This window comes from Chiloscyllium plagiosum, unplaced genomic scaffold (assembly GCF_037043375.1).
Source record: "Chiloscyllium plagiosum isolate Xiang-an unplaced genomic scaffold, Cpla_swu_hap1 HiC_scaffold_27, whole genome shotgun sequence".
In the NCBI taxonomy this organism is placed as follows: Eukaryota; Metazoa; Chordata; class Chondrichthyes; order Orectolobiformes; family Hemiscylliidae; genus Chiloscyllium; species Chiloscyllium plagiosum.
Genome location: NW_028270165.1, coordinates 14,588,831 through 14,609,223, shown reverse-complemented (window position 1 = coordinate 14,609,223; position 20,393 = coordinate 14,588,831). Strand labels below are relative to the sequence as shown.

General features: G+C 44.5%; 1 protein-coding gene across 1 annotated transcript in view; it reads right to left on the bottom strand.

Moving 5' to 3' along the window:
• Positions 1-559: 559 nt before the first annotated feature.
• LOC148143179 (uncharacterized) overlaps positions 560-20,393 on the bottom strand; it is a 217,166-nt gene continuing 197,332 nt past the window's right edge. The window contains 2 exon segments of the mRNA XM_087975784.1: positions 560-1,071; positions 1,074-1,238. Of these exon segments, the coding sequence (XP_087831910.1) occupies positions 560-1,071; positions 1,074-1,238 (677 nt within the window).

Here is a 20,393-nt window from a genome sequence, read left to right as displayed (position 1 = left end):
ACTTGTTGCACTGTAACATGGTGTCGTGTCACTTCTGACTTCTTCAACTCAAACTTGATGGGATACTTTGTCCAACTCGGCATATTTTATCAAGATTGCTTGGAGGAATTCTTTTTTTTAAAGATTAGATTCCCTACAGTATGGAAACAGGTCCTTTGGCCCAACAAGTCCACACTGGCCCTCCGCAGAGTAACCCAGCCATTCCCCTATCTCTATTCCTCTACATTTACCCCAACTAATGCACCACACCGACACATCCCTGAACAATATGGGACAATTTAGATGGGCCAATTCATCCTAACCTGCACACCTTTAGACCAGGGGAAGGAAACCAGAGCACTCAGAGGTAACCCATACAGACGTGGGGCGTGCAATGTGAAAGCTACACACAGACTGTTTCCCCAAGGGTGGAATTGAACCCAGGTCAGCATCGTGAGGCAGTGGTACTAACCACAGAGTCACCATGCCACCCCTGAGCCACGTAGGTGGGCTTGGTGGGGGTGAGTCCAGCACAAAACACAAAAGCTCACTGCACCCACTGTCAGAATGGGCAGGAGGTTCAGCCCTGGGGGTGACCCACTGCAGCGTCACTGGTGGAATCTGATTGTTGGATGCACTGGTGCCTCCGCAAGTTGCAGGACAATGTGAACCTCCGCCCGCAGTCGGGGCAGGCAAACGGCCTCCCCTCGGTGTGGACCCATTGATGGGCCAGCAGTTTGGAGGACTGGGTGAACCCCTTCCCGCACTCGGGGCAGCTGAATGGCCTTTCCCTGGTGTGGACCCGCTGGTGGGACAACAGGTCAGAGGAATTGCTGAAGGCCTTACCACACTCAGAGCAGGTGAAGGGCCTCTCTCCCGTGTGGATTCGCCGGTGTCTCAGCAGGTCCGAGGATTTACTGAAGCCCTTCCCACACTCTGGGCAGCTGAAGGGCCTCTCCCCTGTGTGGACCTGCTGATGGGCCAGCAGGTTGGAGGACTTACTGAAGGCCTTCCCACACTCTGGGCAGCTGAAGGGCCTCTCCCCCGTGTGGACCCGCTGATGGGCCAGCAGGGAGGAGGAATTGCTGAAGCCTTCCCACACTCTGGGCAGCTGAAGGGCCTCTCCCCCGTGTGGACCCGCCGGTGCCTCAGCAGGTTGGAGGAATCGCTGAAGGCCTTCCCGCATTCAGGGCAGCTGAATGGCCTCTCCCCTGTGTGGACCCGCCGGTGCGTCAGCAGGTTGGAGGAATTGCTGAAGGCTTTCCCGCACTCATGGCAACTAAAGAGCCTCTCCCCTGCGTGGAATCGCTGGTGGGTCTGGAGGTTGTCCACCCAAGTGAATCCTTTCCCGCACATGGAGCAGTAAAACTTCCTCTCACTAGTGTTTATATGCTGGTGGGCCAGCAGGACACAGGAGCAAGTAAAGCCCTTTGCCCGCTTGGGGCAGGAGAACGGCCTCTTCCCAGTGTGATTGCACTGATGAGCCGCCAGGACAGGTGGGACATGGAAGCCTTTCCCGCAGTCGCCACAACTCCATGGTTTCTCAACAGGGCGTGTTTCCTCGGGTTTCTCCATGGCCGAAGCTTCAGCTGCACACACACGTGTACAACTCTGCCATGAATTCTTCTTTCCAGGCAGTAGAGTTGTTTCAGGCTCCACACTCAGTGCGCTGCAATAGTAGGGTCTTTCAACCAGTGCCCCCGTACTCAAACAGGGACCAAAAAGAAAGCTTTGCTCCTTCTCACAGAATCATAGTTGAAAATTGTTGCGGTCCTGATGGATTGAGTAACTATCAGACATTGACGTGAAAGTGAGGATTGGAGACGCTGGAGAGTCAGAGTCAAAAACTGCATCGCTGGAAAAGGGCAGCATGGCAAGCAGCATCAGAGAAGCAGGAGAATCAACATTTTGGACATAAGCCCTTTATCTGTTGACTTGAAACTTCTGTCTTCAGATAGTCTGTAAGAAAAGATTACAAAAGTCATCACTGCCAGTCCGGTTTTTTTTATAGATATTTTTATTAGAAATTTAACATTTTAACAAGTTTACAAAAATAAACAAAACTCTCAGATATAAACATTGATATACAATTAACTCAAATATACAATAGTCAAAATTTAACAAAAAACAGAAAAAAAAAGAAAAAGAAGAAGAAAAAACAAACAAAACTCAACTATCTACTAATCTAACCTACAACTAACCAGAGTGTATATTTAAGTCTCTTACACGCTCGGAATGTGTTAACATCAGATGTAATAAAACCCGTATTCGCGCGGGATTCCTCCCCCGAGGGGCCCCGGACCAGCCAGGTTTGGAATCTCAATTAAATAAAAGCCCTTGTTAGGATAGCCAAAATATCTGTATTTGTGTAATTCAAAAAGGGCTGCCATATTTTATAAAATAATTCAGTCTTTCGGTGCACCATATTTGTAAGGAAGTCAAGGGGAATACATTCCATAATTAATCTGTGCCAATTTGAAAGTCCAGGGTGGCCCTCAGCCGCCCAGTTCACCAAAATATTTTTCCTTGCACGAAAGAAAGAATAGAAAATAGTCTCTTCCCGTAGGTGTCCAGGGAGGGAAGGTTCGAAAAGCCCAAGAGGAGAGATACAGGGTCCACTTTAATTTCCGTTCCTAAAATTTCTGTCAGGGTACTTGCTACTTTAGTCCAATATCTACGGATCTTATGACAGGTCCATAGGCAATGTATAAGAGTGCCCACCTCTATTTTGCATTGAGGACACATTGGAGATGCTCCTGCCTTAAATTTTGCCAATCGAAACGGTGCTATATGGGCCCTATGAAGTATCTTCAGCTGGATAGCCTGGGTTCTGTTACAGATAGTAATTCTTCTAGCATTTTCCCAAATATCATTCCACGTTTCTATAGAGATTTCTAGTCCCAAATCCTGATCCCATGTTTTAAGCCGATTATCCATATCTCCCGATACTTCATCATGTAGTAAATGATAAATAGTACTGACGGAAGATACCCCCACTGGTCGTAGGACATTACATTCTCTATCTGATTTATAAAGACTATCTAATAACGTGGTCTTCTTCTGTATATAATCTCGAATTTGGAAGTATCGAAAGAGGTCTCCATTAGGTAATCCGAATTTCTGACGCAGCTGTTCAAAAGACATCAGGACCCCATCTTTAAATAGATCCCCTCAACATGAGATACCCCTGGATCTCCAGAGTTTAAAAGTAGCATCTGGAAACCCCGGTTGGAATCCCCATGCTCCCACTATCGGTGCATAGGGGGATGTTTTATGTGAATTGTCCTCATTTTGCTGCATTATATTTCAAGTACTGCCAGTCCAGTTAAGAATGAGATATCAAGGCATTGACACTGACACCAGACAGAAACTGTACATATAGATGTGGCAAATGTTAGTGGCAAGCCAGAGTGATAAAGATATGTAGCACAGAAACAGACCCTTCGGTCTAATTCATGCGTGCCAACTAGATAACCTAACCTAATCTCGGCCAATTTGCCAGCATTTGGCCCATATCGTCTAAACCCTTCCTAATCGTATACCCATCCAGATGCCTTTTAATGTCATAATTGTACCAGCACCCACCACTTCCTCTGACAGCTCTTTCCTTAAACACGCCACTTTCTGCATGAAAGACTTATCTCTTAGGTTCCTTTGTTGAGTTCTTTTGCTTGAGCTTCTTACACTGCAATACGCCAACTTCTGTGAACAACCAAACTTTATTAAGTACAGTACAAGCTGTGGAGAAACTCTTAACACTCTTCACAATGCTGGTACACAACAGTACGAAAAAAAAACAAATCCCTTAAACAAAGTAAAACTGAACAGAGGCTTACAGTTGAAGTTAGAAGGGCAGAAGGTGACAATGTTAGCAGCCTTTCTCCACATAGTCCACTGCTTAACTCACCCAAACGAGACTTCAGCTTTCAGGACTGACCACTCCCCTTTCATTGTACAGTTCACTTCTAAAACATAACAGCTTTGGCCTCAAGTCTCATCTGTTCACATATAACCAAAAATGCCTCCCAATACCATTTTACATCTCTGTACTAAAACAATTAATTCGGAGCCCGGGTTTTTTTTACCACCCCTCTGAAAAAAAACCAAGGACACAGCATCCTTGAGAAGAAGGACCAGCTTTTAGTCAAAGGACCAGCTTTTAGTAAAAAGGACCAGCTTTTAGTAAAAAGGACCAGCTTTGTGACTGAGGGATATAGGCCAAACACTGGCAGATGAGATTAGATTAGTTTGAGAACATAGCATGGAGTAGTTGGACTGAAGGGACTGTTTCTGTGCTGTTTGACTCGGTAACTGTTCTGCAATGGTGTGAAAACCATTTTCTTGCCTTCCCCCATAAACATCCACTTCTTTGTTGTTCCAAAATCAGATGAACTCAGCCTTGAATATATTCAATGACCCATAACTGCAGGAAGACATCCCCACTTCCGAACTCAATTCCTCTTGCTAAGATAACACCTGCTTTGCTCATTGCTTGCTGCACCTACCTCACAACAGGCATTAACTGGTATGGAAGGACGCTGAGGCCCCTTTATACACATTCCTGATGAAGGACTCGTGCCTGTAACGCTGACTCTCCTGCTCCTCGGATGCTGCCTCATCTGCTGTGCTTTTCGAGCACCACACTTTTTGACTCTGATCTCCAACATTTGCGGTCCTCACTTTCTCCACATCCCAATATATCACCATTTAAACAATGCATCTCCTTTCTGCTCCCCCCCCCCCCATTTTATTCCTTTTGCATTTTATTTGACTACTCATCTTTTCCTCAGGGTAGGGGACTCCCAAACTGGAGGGTATAGGTTGAAGGTGAGAGGGGAAAGATTTAAAAGGGACCTAAGGAGTAGAAAAAAAGTGTGAAAGTTAATTCCCCACAAGTGCCCTCTCCAAACCTGCACATCTTTGGATTGTGGGAAGAAACCGGAGCACCAAAGGAATCCCACGCAGACATGGGGAGAAGGTGCAAACTCCACTCAGACAGTTGCCCGAAACTGGGATCAAACCCGGGTCCCTAGCGCTACAAGGCAGCAATGCCAGCCACTGAGCCTGTTCAGAAAAAGCAGCAATTGATTTATATGAGGGTGAGAGGGGAAAGGACTAAAAGGGACCTAAAAGGCAACTATTTTACGCAGCAGGTGGTGCGTGGATTGAATGAGCTCCCAGAGGAAGTGGTGGAGGCTGGTACAATTACAATATTCAAAAGGCATCTGGATGGGTATATGAACAGGAAGGTTTGGAGGGATATGGGCCAGGAGCTGGCAAATGGGCCTAGATTAATTTAGGATATCCGACTGGCACAGAACAAACAGTTTGTTTCCACGCTCCACTACTGTTTCTACATAGTCAGAATTGTTATGACACGGACTGCACCTCCCCCCCCCAACTAATTTAAACCCAAAAAAGATTTACCCCATGTGGTAATGTGAAAATTCAAGAGATAAGGAACTGTTTCTAAAAGTCACTATTTAAAGTTTTATTTAATGATCTAGGACGCTAACTTGCAAGTGTTTAAATCTGCTGGGATTTTTCGTACCGCCAAATCTATTCAAATCTGTCTAAACCAGTTCAAATCTCGGACGAAAGTCCCAAATTTTACAACACTGGGTGCAACCTCCCCTACCTAATTTAAACCAGCAACATAGAGAAGGTTTAACCCATGTGGTAATCGGTGAAAATTCAAGAACCAAGAAACTATTCCCAAAGGTCAGTATTTAAAGTAAAAATCAACAACTTTATTTATTAAAGTCTAACGGAGAATAATTAATTAACAACTATTTACAACTCCTGTCTCTAACCTATCTTCTACCTTCCCCTGTATGATACCAGTCCAATAAAAACCCTGATTAAGATTTACCGAAAGATTCAAACTTTAAACCCAGCCAGCTGTTAAATCTTCTCTTTGTACCTTCCTCTGTAGATTTGCTCTCCAAGTCAGTGTCGATGTTTTTTTCTCTGTGCAGACTCCTTCTCTGGACAGGTACCTCTCAGAGTTCTTACTAGCAGCCTACATTTGTTGGTCTTTTGGCAGTTCTCCTGTAACTGTTCAACTTTTTGTTTTGATTTTGTACTCCAAAGCATCAAATCGTTTCATTGGTGTTAATATTAGATTGGATTAAATTCCCTACAGTGCGGAACCAGGCCCTTCGGTCCAACCAGTCCACACTGACACTCCAAAGAGTAACCCACCCAGACCCATTTCCCTCTGACGAATGCACCTAACACTATGGGCAATATAGCATAGTCACTTCACTTGACCTGCACATCTTTGGACTGTGGGAGGAAACTGGAGCACCCAGAGCAAACCCACGCAGACACGGGGAGAATGTGCAAACTCCACACAGTCAGTCACCCAAGGCTGGAATCGACCCTGGTGGTGTGAGGCAGCAGTGCTAACCAATATTCTCAAAATACTAAATTCAAACTTGATTGGAATTCAGTATTTTGGGGCAAGATTTTAAATCGATTGGCCAAAATTGAGGATGTTTTTGTCTCCAGGCAACCCAGCTACTGAGCTGTTCGACCAAATGTTAAACTGTTACCTTGTTCAGAACATTTGGTGCTATGTCAGGTGGTTCTGCTCGCTTTTCAATTCTCTTGAAGGTAGAATACACCTCTACACCTTCTAACAGAACCAATTTTTCAAGACTAGGGTTCGGCCATTCACCCCGAACAGGAGAAAGTGAGTACTGCAGATGCTGGAGATTAGAGTCAAGAATGTGGTGCTGGAAAAGCACAGCAGGTCAGGCAACATCCGAGGAGCAGGAAAATTGACATTTCGAGCAAAAGCCTCATTCACCCCGAACAGCCTGTCCTCAACTGCACATAGTTCAAAGCAAGTTTGAGAAAGATGGCTGCAGCTTTGTCTTCATATAAAATTGAACATGCATTCAAACTTTAATGCTGTTTCTGAATATATTATGTTAGCTATTCTCAATTTGAAAGATCAGCCATTTCTCGTGCACCCCCATCTCCCAGGCAGTTTCATCACCAACCATTCTCTCTCTCTCTCTTCTCAGAGCTTGATACAGCGATCAAAGAGAGCTTGAGGCATGAGAAAGTTCAGTGGGAGTTGGAAGAGATACAGAATGGACAGGGTGACAGAGTGTGGGGGCCATTGCGAGACTGGGGGGAACAGAGGGTGGTGGGGGCTGAAAGGAAAGACTCGGGGGTCAAAGGGTGGAGGAAGAGAATGAGGGGGAGAGAGAGAAAATGGGGGGCAGAGAGTTGCGGGGTGAGAGAGAATGGATGGGGGCGGTGGGTGGGGAGAGAGACAGCACAATTCCCACCTTCCCCAGGACTGGGGCAGTGTCCCATGAACTGGAGCCTACTCCTCCCACAGCAGGTCATTTCTCAATCCACATATGGCTAAAGGAGAAGAATTATATAATCCCTGCAGGCCATTTCACCTATCAAATTCACACCGACCTTCCACACAGCATCCCACCCAGACTCATCAACTTACTCTACAGCCCTGCTGTTCCCCATGGCTAACCCACTCTAACCTGCACATCCCTGGACACTTTAGCACAGCCGATCCATCCGAAACTGCAGATCCTTGGACTGTGGAAGGAAACCAGAGCACCCAGAGGTAACCCGCGCAGACAGAAGGGGGAGAACATACCAAAGTTCACACAGACAGTCATGAGAAGGTGGAATCAAATCGCTTCTAACAATTCTCCCACACCTGCAAAACCCTGAGCACCATGGGTAATTTAGCAGGGCCAATCCACCCGAACCTTGGCAAAGCTAAAAATCACATGACGCCCGTCCAACAGGTTATTTTGGAAGCACTAGCTTTGGGAGCACTGCTCCTTCATCAGGTGGTTGTGGAGTCTAAGATCATAAGACACTGAGTTTACAGCAAAACATTACAGAGTCATGCCACTGAAATGATACATTGAAGAAACCTGGATTGTAAAGTCTTTCATCTTTAGAATGAATTGCTGGTGTCATTAATATGTAAACCCCAGAACTTCTTATAAGACACCTACTCGAGATAACTTAAGGTTTTATAAGAAAAGATGACAACTTAGCTCAGACAATGCATTAAAGGTGTGAGGCCAGAGTCTGTCTGTATCCCATTTTTTGAGTCAGACTGGTTCTATTTCCAAAGTGGAATTTATAAAATATTCCATGTATTATCTGCCTGCAGATTGTGCATTTTTTGAGCAAAATAGATGGTATCTGCAAATACAAATTCACCCCATAGACCTCGGTGTGTGTGTGCACGCGCGCGCACACACGAGAGAGAGTAAAAGTCTAGTTCCATACTGTATATCTCTATGTCTATTGCATAACAGATGCTTTATTTCTGTTGATGTAAATATTGTTATAAATCATCTAATACTTAGATGCAAGGGAGAGAGAATTCTTCAATCAGGGCACTATAAGAATCCTGGCAGACCCTTATTTCTAGTTTACTTGCCAATGAACAGACACAAGCACCTGTTTAATTCTAACTTTTCGCCTTTTTTGTTATATTTTCTGGTATGATACTCTGTGTCTGGATGGTTGACAGGCTGGGAGATTGTGGGTTGGACTTTGATTGACTTTTATTGTTCCGGAAGGTGTCAAAGGAGGTTAAAGCTTCAGCAGAAATGAAGCAGAGCTGAGAACGGACAACAACTGTGTGGGAACAGGGAGATCAATAGAGGACAAAGAAACCAGGACCTGAAATCCGAGCTGACACCAGACTGCCCTGTGATCAGTGCTTTGATTAGCAGCGTCAACCCGCTACCTTTACCTAGCTTCTCATTCGACTTGCATGCCACATCTCCCCTCAATATTTAGGATCCAATCCTTGTCATCCTGAAGCTATGTCTCTGTAAGGAGTCCCAGATCATAATTATTCTCTTCAATGTGTGCAGTCAATTCATTCACTTTTGTTATGTTGCAGCGCTATTACGACACAGAGTAACCCCCTCTGCTAAATTAAACCAGAAACACAGAAATGATTCACCCCACGCAGTAATATGTAAAAGTTTGAGAGGCAAAGTACTATCCCAGAGGTAAATATTTAAAGTAAGAATTAACAACTTTACTCTTTATGTCCAACACAGAGTATTAAAACTCACAAAAATGCCGGGTTTTATAGTCCAAATCATCGGATCATTTTATTGGTATCAACATTATCAAAATACTTAATTCAAACTTGATTGGACTTTGGGGCAAAATTTAAACTGATTGGCCAAATTTGAATTTGTTTGTGCCTCATGGCAACCCAGTTGCTCTATTTGTGTTGACCAAATATTACATTCTCATCTTGTTTAGAACACTTTGTTCTGCTCAGCTTTTTAACTCCCTTCAAGGTACAGTACCTCTACCCCTTCAAGGTACAGTACCTCTACCCCTTCAAGGTACAGTACCTCTACCCCTTCAAGGTACAGTACCTCTAACCCTTCATAACAAGCACAAATTCAGATACTGAGGTTTTAGTTTTATTGTTTGTAATCTTTTGAATCCAGTATTAATTGCTGGTACGTTTATTCTCCTTGTTCCTTTCTATTTTTCTCTGACGTCCATTTTCCACATCACTACATTGCTTACCAACCTTGATTTGGATTGGCCATGCTAAATTGCCCATAGTGCCCAGGGATGTACAGGTTAGGTGGGTTAGCCAATGGGAAATGCAGGGTTATTGTTTCATAGTAATAGAAGTAGGAGTAGGCCGTTTGGCCTGTTGAGCCTGCTTCACCATTTATTAAGATCGTGGCTGATCTATCCATCATCTCAGCTCTTCTTACTTGTGTTATCTCAAACTCTTGATTCCCTAAGGGGTGGGGGCGCGAGGGGTGTATGAGCAGGATGGTCTTCGGAGGGGTCAGAATGGACTTGATGGGCTGAATAGCCAGCTTCCACACTCTAGGGCTTCTATGATTTACCGCAGTTGTGTTTGCCTCAGATCACAGCTCCCAGAATCTCCCACCTTCTGCAAATCGAAAGACAAATCCCACCCTGCCCTCGCGTATGTACGTTATCTAAATGCTTAATTGTTTCTAGTAAATACAGCCCACACCTCCCTCTGCTGCCAGTAACGTTTACAATGCTGATGAAACAATGCCATTCCTGCAGTACTGAAAATCGTAAGGCTTCTAACAATACCAGTTACTGATTCACCGTCCTCCTGATGGACAACATTGGAAATACAATGTTGGAGGCTGGCAGAAATGAGCAGTTTAACTCAAAATTCCACCTAACCCTTCACTGGGCACCCCAATCAGCACACTGTCCTTACTGCTGGTAAGCCTTAAAGCACTTCACCCCCACAGTGCAATGATTCCCAATTTCCACCAAAATCCTAGACGTACTCAGTTGCTGTCTCACCATTCATTGTCACTTCTTCTGCTTCCAGTAAAGGCAAAACACCTTTGAAAGCTGCTCTGAAAGTCCAATCTTCACAACAACACTTCTGCTTTCACACAAGATGATTAAAGTCATACAGCACAGAAACAGAGCCTTCGGTCCAACTCATCCATGCCGACCAGATATCCTAAACTCATCTAATTCCATTTGCCAGCATTTGGCCTGTATCCCTCTAAATCCTTCTTATTCACATACCCATCCAGATGCCTTTTAAATGTTGTAATTGTAGCAGCCTCCACCATTTCCTCTGGCAGCTCATTCCAAACATGCACTACCCTCTGTGTGAAAAAGTTGCCCCTCAGGTCCGTTTTAAATCTTTCCCTTTTCACGCGAATCCTATGCCCTCTAGGTTTGAAGTTGCCTACCATGGGGAAAGGATTTTGTCTGTCCAACCTATCCATACCCCTTATAAACTTCTGTAAGGTCACCCATCAGCCTCTAATGCTACAGGGAAATTATCCCTGGCGTATTCAGCATCTTCCTATCGCTCAAACCCTCCAACTCTGTCTACATCTTTGTAAATCTTTTCTGAACCATTTTAAGTTTCACAACATTCTTCCAGAGGAGGGCAACTGGAATTGCACACAGTTTTCCAAAAGTGGCCTAACATGACCTCCCAACCCCTGTACTCAATGCTCTGACCAATAAAGGAAAGCGTACCAAATGCCTTCTTCACAATCCTGTCTCCCTGCAATTCCACTTTCAAGGAATTATGAACCTGCAAGGACACTGTTTAGCAACACTCCCCATTAACTATGTAAGTCGTGCCCTGATTTGCCTTTCATAATGTAACATCTCACATTTATCTAAATTAAATTCATGTTGCCATTCCTCGGCCCATCAGCCCATCCGATCAATTCTAATTTATATTGAACTTTATTTCCTCTCTCATCCCCTAAAAGCTGAGAATCTCCATCCCACACACACTCCCCCCGTTCTGACTTTGCTGAACCTAATTCCTGCTGTAACTCATCCTGAAGGGTGTGGTTCATGCTGATTAACAGACCCACACTCGGGGGAAGTGGAGATCTAATTGAAACAGACAGAATTCTGAATGGCCTGGACAAAGTGCACATGGGGAAGATGTTCCTATTGGTAGGAGAGTCTAGGACCCGAGGGCACATCATCAGAGTAAAAGGAATATCTTTTAGAACAAAGATAAGGCGAAACATTTTCAGCCGGTGAGTGGTGAATATGTGGAATTCATTGCTACAGAAGGCTGTGGAGGCCAGGTCACTGAGTAGATTTAAGATGGAGATAGATAGGTTCTTGAGTATCAAGGGGATGGAGGGTTACAGGGAGAAAGTGGGAGAATGGGATTGAGAAACTTATCAGCCAGAACTTAATAGTGCAGCACCCCTGATGGGCTCAGAGGCCTAATTTCTGCTCCTGTGTTTTATGGTCTCTTGCTGTTCTGGACTAGGAGTGTGCAAATTGGGAGCAGGAATAGGGCATTTAGCTGTCGAGCTTGCACCAGCATTGAACAGATCATAAGTAGATCTGAGTATACCGACGTAAAAGGCTAAAACAAGGACTGCAGATGCTGGAAACCAGAGTCTAGATTAGAGTGGTGCTGGAAAAGCACAGCAGATCAGGTAGCTCCTTGGATGCTGCCTGACCTGCCATGAATATACCTACATTCAGGTTAATAAGCTGGAAATTTTTCCACTGGAGCAGAGGAGGATTATAACATCGTGAGGGGTATAGATCAGGTGAACGGCCAAAATCCTCTCTCTAGGCTGGGGGTCAAGATTACTGAGCAAATTTTGAAAGAGAGAGAGGAGAAAGATTTTAAAAGGACATGAGGGTCGCCATTTTCTTCCCCCCTGAGAGTGGTTTGTGTGTGGAATGAATTTCCAGACAAAGGGGTGGATGCAGATACAGTTAGAACATTTAAAAGACATTTGGATTAGTATATGAATGATGAAGTTTAATTTAAATAAATGTGAAGTGCTGGATTTTGGGAAAGCAAATCAAAGTAGGACTTAGCATAAAGTGTATAAGGTCCTGGGGAGTGTTGCTGAATAAAGAGACCTTGGAGTGCAGGTTCATAGTTCCTTGAAGGTCGAGTCCCAGGTCGAGAGGATAGTGAAGGCAGCATTTGGCATGCTTTCCTTTATCGGGTACAGCACTGAGTAAAGGAGTTGGGAGGTAGTGATGTTGCAGCTCTACAGGACATTGGTGAGGCCACATTTGGAATATTGCATGCAACTCTGGTCTCCTGCCCATCAGAAGGACGGTGTGAAACTTGAAAGGGTTCAGAAAAGATTTACCAGCATGTTGCCAGATTTGAAAAAAATAGCTCTCGGGAGAGGCTGAATAGGCTGCGGCTGTTTCCCTGGAGCGTCGGAGGCTGAGGGATGACCTGAGAGGTTTATAAAGTCATGAGAGGCATGGATAGGGTAAATAGACAAAGTCTTCTCCCTGGGGTGGGGTAGTGCAGAACTAAAGGTTTTGGGCGAACGGGGAAAGATATAAAAGAGCTCAAAGGGGAGCCTTTTCACACAGTAGTGCATATATGAAATGACCAGCCAGAGGAAGTGGTGGAGACTGGTATAATTACAGAATTTAAGAGGCATTTGGATTGGTCTATGTGGGATATAAATGAATTAATGTTATTTCTGCAAGTATAAATTCTGATACAGAATAGGAATGAGAAAATACATATTCAGCAAAAACAAAGGATATGTGAGCATGAGACATGAATACAGAACAATGGTGGATATATGGGCAAACAGGAAAGCATCTGTTTCCCTTCCTGAAGACACAGGAACTAACCCTAATCAAAGAGGTCAAAGTGGCCTCTGGATGGAAATAGATGCTGATAGAAGAAAATATATGCCTAATCAATAATCTATAATAGACTGACGTCGAACACCCTTATGGGAGTCAGAGATAAGAGTTTGTCACGGACAAAACAGGATAAACAGAAGTTGTGGGATAAGTCTTAAGGAAATGAGTGACGTAAGCGAAGCAGGGAACAGACAATGGAATAAGGAAAAAAATATGGTATAAATTGTGAGGGTTTTTTGGATATAGTGTGCATTCTGTAATTACCTTACCTGGTAATTAGACAAGGCACCCACCTATAGGTGTATAAATAAAAAAAGAAGCTGTTATTCAGATATTTGTCTCGGACTGAAATTATTAAAGTGAGTGAGCTTTTGTTCTCACAATTGGGGGCTCGTGTCCGGGATTTTCTTCCATCACCAGGGGGGAGTGGCTGGCCTTGGACACTGGGAAGACGCGTCCCGTTCCCCATTGAGGAGCGGTCTCGTGTCCCGGTTTGGTCTGCTCCCTTGGGTGACTGATGTGAATCCCACAAGAGAGACATCTGAATCAGACAGTGATAGGAGCTCGATAGAAGATACGGTGACAAAAGGGGCCAGACAATTCTGTGCACAGACCAAGGTAAGAAAATTGACTTTTAAGTATTGCCTTGGTGGCCGGGTAAAGAGGAATTTACTCGCTGGGGGACTAGCGAGGGCCCCGGGAAAATGGGGGGTAGGCAGAGTAGCTGTCACGGAGTAAGGGATGAAAAAGTCCCTGGTAACATTCCTCCTGAAAGTCTGTTGGGGAGGATGTTGCGGGATTGGACAAGTAATGCTTGTACAAGGGCAAAAGATAAAAAGAAAATGATTAAATATTGTTGTTTAATATGGACCAAAGAACCAATCCTTCGTCCGGCTGTCTTCTGGCCAAAGTATGGTTCGGACGAGGATTGGGTCTGTCAGTATTTAGGGTTGTATGTGAATGGAAAACAACCTTTTAGTCAAGAGGAGGCGGATTATGCGTCCTGTTGGAAGGGCAGTTTGGGAATGATGTTAGTAAAGACAAAGGATTCCCCCTCTGCCCCACCTAGTCCCTGGGATCCTCTTAACTGTTTGCCCCCCCCCCGTACCATAAAATCAGGTTAGGTGAACAAGGGGAAGGAGGACAGACAGACAGACAGGGAACAGATAATTCACAAGAGGAGGACGAAGGGACAGGGGCTGGGGATGTTGTTGTTCCTGACCCTCAATTCTCAGCAAAAGAAAGGGAAGCTACAGTAGATGTAGAGGAGGCCTCCGGAGAATCTAAATCAAAGTCTAAGGGGGGAAAACAAAAGAAAAAGGGGAAAAACGTAACGACTTATCCCCTTCGGGAGGTACCCATAGGGGACAAAGAGATTGGGTTTGTAAGTGCCCCCCTCACCAGTGGGGAGGTCAGAACATTTAAAAAGGAAATGAAGGTCCTGGTTGAGGATCCGGTGGGGTTGTCTGAACAAATTGATCAATTTTTGGGGCCCAGTCTGTATACCTGGGCTGAATTAATGTCTATTTTGAATATACTATTTACTGGGGAGGAGAGGGGACTTATACGAGGAGCTGCCATTAAAATATGGGACAGGGAACACCCGATTGGAGATGGGGATGCTGGACAGGGAGAGGTGAAGTTTCCCCTCAGAGACCCCCAGTGGGAAAACCAAAACCCGGAGCATAGAGAAGAAATGAGGGAATTGAAAGACCTGATTCTAAAAGGGATAAGGGAGGCAGTTCCGAAGTCACAGAATTTGATTAAAGCCTTTGAAATTAGACAGGAGAAAGATGAGACTCCCTCAGCTTTCTTGCAAAGATTAAGGGACTCAATGCGGAAATACTCTGGAATGAACCCTGAGGACCCAGTGGCACAGGGTCTTTTGAAAGTACATTTTGTGACAAAAGCATGGCCAGACATACAGAGAAAGATACAGAAGATAGAAGGATGGAGCGAAAAACCATTAGATGAATTGTTGAGAGAGGCACAGAAAGTGTTTGTAAAGAGGGAGGATGAGAGACAAAAACAGAAGGCGAAAATGATGGTAGCTACAGTTGATGAGGTAATTAAGAGGAGAATGGAACCAATAGTGAGCAACCGGAGTGGCAGGAGGCAGCATGTAGGACAGAGAGGGAGAGGGAGAGGGAGAGGACAAGGGGGAACATTTGATAGAGGGTTTGAGCGACAGGGGCAGAGATGGAAGTCGCTACAGGCAGGATGCTATTATTGTGGAAAGATAGGGCATTTTAAGCGGGAGTGTCCTGATCTACAAAGGGAAGAAAAGGCAATTCCGCTTATGAATTATGATGAAGAATAGGGGTGTCAGGGGTTCCTGCCCTCGGGGGCCCACCAGGAACCCTTGATAAACTTGAAGGTGGGACCCTGTAGGGAAGAGGTAGTCTTCCTAGTAGATACGGGGGCAGCACGGTCATCGCTAAATTTTAAACCAAAGAAAGTAGAAATGTTAACACGGTCAATTACTGTTTCGGGGGTGAAAGGGGAAGGATTTACTGTTCCACTATTTGAACCTATGATGATAGAAGGTCCTAAAGGTAGGGTTACAGGGGAACTGCTGTATATCCCTGATATAGGAAGTAACTTACTGGGGAGAGACCTAATTATCCTTTTAGGACTGGAGATTGGAATTCAGGAAAAGGAATTAGTTGTACAACTGGCAATATTGACTGAGGATGCAGAGAGAGAGATAGACCCTATAGTATGGGCTAGAGAAGGGAATCGTGGAAAACTACAGATCCCTCCCCTTTTAATAAATTTAAAACGGAAAGGGGACGTTGTCTGTCAACGACAATATCCTATTTCCATAGAAGGTAAACGAGGATTGCAGCCAGTAATTGAGGGACTGATTAGAGATGGACTGTTGGAGCCATGTATGGCTCCTTATAATACCCCAATTCTACCAGTACGGAAATCTGATGGAACTTATCGATTGGTGCAAGATTTGAGAACATTAAATCGGATAGTGCAGGTCAGGCACCCAGTGGTGCCAAACCCCTATACGTTATTAAGTAAGATCCCTCATGACCACAAATGGTTTAGTGTGATAGATTTAAAGGATGCCTTTTGGGCTTGTCCCTTGGCGGAGGAAAGTAGGAATTTGTTTGCCTTTGAATGGGAGGATCCCAAGACAGGGCGGAAACAGCAATACCGATGGACTGTGCTCCCCCAGGGGTTTACGGAATCCCCGAATTTATTTGGACAGAAGTTAGAACAAATATTGGAGAAATTTAGCAGCCCCAAGGGGACTACCCTGTTGCAGTATGTAGACGACCTCTTAGTATCAGGAATAAGAAGAGACAGAGTAGTAGAAGCCACTAACAAATTATTGAATTTTCTGGGCCAGCAGGGCCTGCGAGTATCTAAAAACAAATTACAATATGTGGAGCAAGAAGTAAAATACTTGGGACATTTAGTGAGTGAGGGTAAGCGAAAGATAAGCCCGGAGCGGATAGAGGGAATAGTGGGGATGCCACTGCCCAGCACTAAACGAGAGTTACGCAAATTTTTGGGTCTAACGGGATATTGCAGATTGTGGATAGATTCCTATGCTCAGAAGACTAGGAAATTATATCTCAAACTAATAGAGGGGGAGCCAGAACATCTAAATTGGAATGATGAGGAAAAAGAACTAGTCGAGAAACTCAAAAGAGATTTGATTTATGCCCCCGTGTTAGCCTTACCCTCCCTAGATAAACCCTTCCACCTCTTTGTCACCGTAGATAAGGGAGCAGCTTTAGGAGTATTAACCCAGAGGTGGGGAGGGATGAAACAGCCAGTAGCATATCTTTCAAAGCTATTGGATCCAGTATCCCTAGGGTGGCCTGAGTGTGTGCAGGCTGTGGCTGCCACTGCACTGTTGGTGGAGGAAAGCAGAAAGCTTACATTTGGGGGAGCCCTAATAGTAAGCACTCCACATCAAGTGAGAACAATCCTAAACCAAAAAGCTGGGCGATGGTTGACAGACTCGCGGATTTTGAAATATGAGGCGATACTGATAGAAAAGGATGATTTAGTGTTGGTCACCGACAATTGTTTAAATCCAGCTGCTTTTCTTTGGAAAGGGGAAGGAGACTCTCCTCAGAATCCAGGGCACGACTGCCTTGACATTATTGAATACCAAACTAAGGTCCGTATGGACCTGAGAGATGTTCCACTTCATGCAGGGGCTAGACTTTTTATAGACGGGTCATCCCGGGTGATTGAAGGGAAAAGGCATAATGGGTATGCAGTCGTAGACGGGACAGAAAGTCGTGTGGTGGAGGCAGGAAGGTTGCCAAATGGGTGGTCAGCTCAGACCTGCGAACTCTATGCGTTGGAGAGAGCCCTTAGGACATTAGAAAATAAAGAGGGAACAGTATACACTGATTCTAAATATGCATTTGGTGTTGTGCATACGTTCGGAAAGATATGGCAGGAAAGAGGATTGATCAATAGCCGGGGGAAGGAATTAGTTCATGAAGAATTGATTAAACGGGTCTTGGAATCTTTATTACTCCCCCAAGAGATAGCCGTAGTGCACGTAAATGGTCATCAGAAAGGAAATGAACCAGAGGTTAGGGGAAATAGATTAGCTGATGAAGTGGCTAGGGAAGCCGCCCTGAACCCACAAGAAGTGGTGATTCATTCCCTAATACCTACTGTTCCAGGTCCTAGGGAAGCTCCTATATTTACTGAAAAGGAAGAAAGAGAATGGAGAGATTTAGGGGCTACAAAGACAGCTGACGGGCATTGGAAGTTATCTGATGGAAGGGAAATGATAAACAAAATGATGATGCGAGAGATTATGGCTATCCTACACCAAGGCAGTCACTGGGGAGTACAAGCAATGTGTGATTTAGTTCTCAGGGAATATGGATGTAAAGGGATATATACCATTGCTAAACAAATATGTGAGGGATGCATAATATGCAGAAAGGTAAATAAAAAAGTTCTGAGAAAACAGGCCCAGGGAGGAAGAGACCCAGGATTGAGACCCTTTCAGAGTATACAAGTAGATTATACTGAACTACCTAGAGTAGGAAGATTAAAATATATGTTGGTCATAGTAGATCATTTATCTGGTTGGGTTGAAGCATACCCCCTGGCTACCGCCACTGCAAATGGGGTGTCTAAAACAATATTAGAGCACATAATTCCCCGATATGGGTTAGTGAACCGTATAGATTCCGACCAAGGAACTCATTTTACCTCTAAAGTGTTACAGGGGGTAATGAAGGGGTTGGGGATTTCCTGGGAATTCCATACTCCATGGCATCCACCATCATCAGGAAGAGTCGAGAGAATGAACCAAACACTCAAACGACAGCTCTCTAAATTGATCAGAGAAACCAGACTCCCTTGGACCAAATTTTTACCTATAGCTCTCTTGCGAGTACGAACAGCCCCGAGGAAAGATTTGGGACTATCCCCCTATGAAATTTTATTTGGATTACCTTATTTGGGAACGCAGGGAGAATTGCCAATTCCTGAAACTAAAGATTTGTTTTTAAAGAAGTATATACTGGGCTTGTCCTCCTCTTTATCTTTCCTCAGAAAACAGGGTCTATTGGCACAGACTCCGCCCCTTGAATTTGCTGTTCATCCCATCCGGCCAGGAGATTGGGTCTTAATAAAATCATGGACAGAGACTAAGCTGCAGCCAGACTGGGAAGGGCCGTACCAGGCTCTTTTGACTACCGAAACGGCAATAAGGACGGCGGAAAAAGTCTGGACTCATTATACTCGGATCAAAGGGCCAGTGGACCCTCCAGTTGAGGAAGAAGTCTGGACAGCCGAATCAACGCAAGACCCGCTGAAACTCAGACTAAAGAGACTTTGAGTAATTGACTATACAGTGGCGATGCGGGCGCGGGATTATTTCTGTAAGATTGTATATTAAGCCTTTTTGTGTTTTAGCATAGCGATTAGAATACTGGGAATGCTTAGAGTTATGATGCTAGCCCTCTTGGTATTAGGATTTTGTCAAATATCATTTTCATATGTATTATTAATGGTTCCTGAGTCTGATAATCCACAAGTAATAGACACTGATGTATGTAGCTTAGTTAATTGTGGGAATGTAGCTAATCAGAGACAATACCGCAACTCAGAGATACATCTTAAGTCCTATGGGGATGGCCTCGGGGATGGTACCTGGTATAATGGTCTTGTCACAATACACCGGGCCCCCTTCCGACCAGCACGCGATTGTCCCAATAAAAAGTGTAACCCCATATATTTAACGATAAGGAAAACCACATGGCACGAAGCAGTTTTGGGAGGTGGCACTAATGAGATACAATTAAATGAAACATTTGGGATTGAAATGAAAGCAAATGGGAAGGAATTTGTGGGCTGTTGTTTTCGAATTAGCGTAGGACAGGGAAAACGGGTAGAATTACTGGGTAATGAGATACAACCTTTCACCCCTCCCGATGATCCTAAAGTAGTAAAAATTATAGAGGTAAAGGATTTGAAACAGACCATCGAGATAGAGACTGGGTACGGGGATACAAATGCCTGGGTTGAATGGGTAAAGTATACTGTAAAAAGTCTGAACAAAAGCAATTGCTATGCATGTGCCTCCGGTAGGCCAGTGGCCCAGGTGGTTCCCTTTCCGCTCGGATGGAAGCGAGACAGGAAGGGCATGAAATGTATGATAGCCCTGTATCAGGATGAGACTGCATGGAATGATAGGAATTGTACCTCCCTATCTCTGATGTTCCCTCCCTTGGAGGAGAAAGATGCAAAAGTTCCCCCCACATTTTCCGCCGCAGTTGGAAATCACACGTCATGTGTGCACAGGCGAGGTACAAGCCGGTCGAGAGATTTGGGGGAGCTGAAATTGTGTACAGAGATTAAGAATGTTACCGAAACGGAGAAGGGAGGGAACTACTCGGCATTAAAGGTTCCCCGAGCGGATCTGTGGTGGTACTGTGGAGGAAAAATATTGAGACCCACACTACCTCCGGATTGGAAAGGGATATGCGCAATTGTACAATTGGCAATTCCATTTACCTTGGCATTTGAGAAGGAGAAGATAGTAAGAAAAAGGGGAAGGGGTAAGAGATTACTGTTAGATACTTCTTTTGATGACAGGATTTATCTTGATTCGGTAGGAGTTCCTAGGGGAGTACCTGATGAATTCAAGGCTCGTAACCAGATTGCAGCAGGCTTTGAGTCAGCTCTCTTTTGGTGGGTAACAATTAATAAAAATGTAGATTGGATAAATTACATTTTCT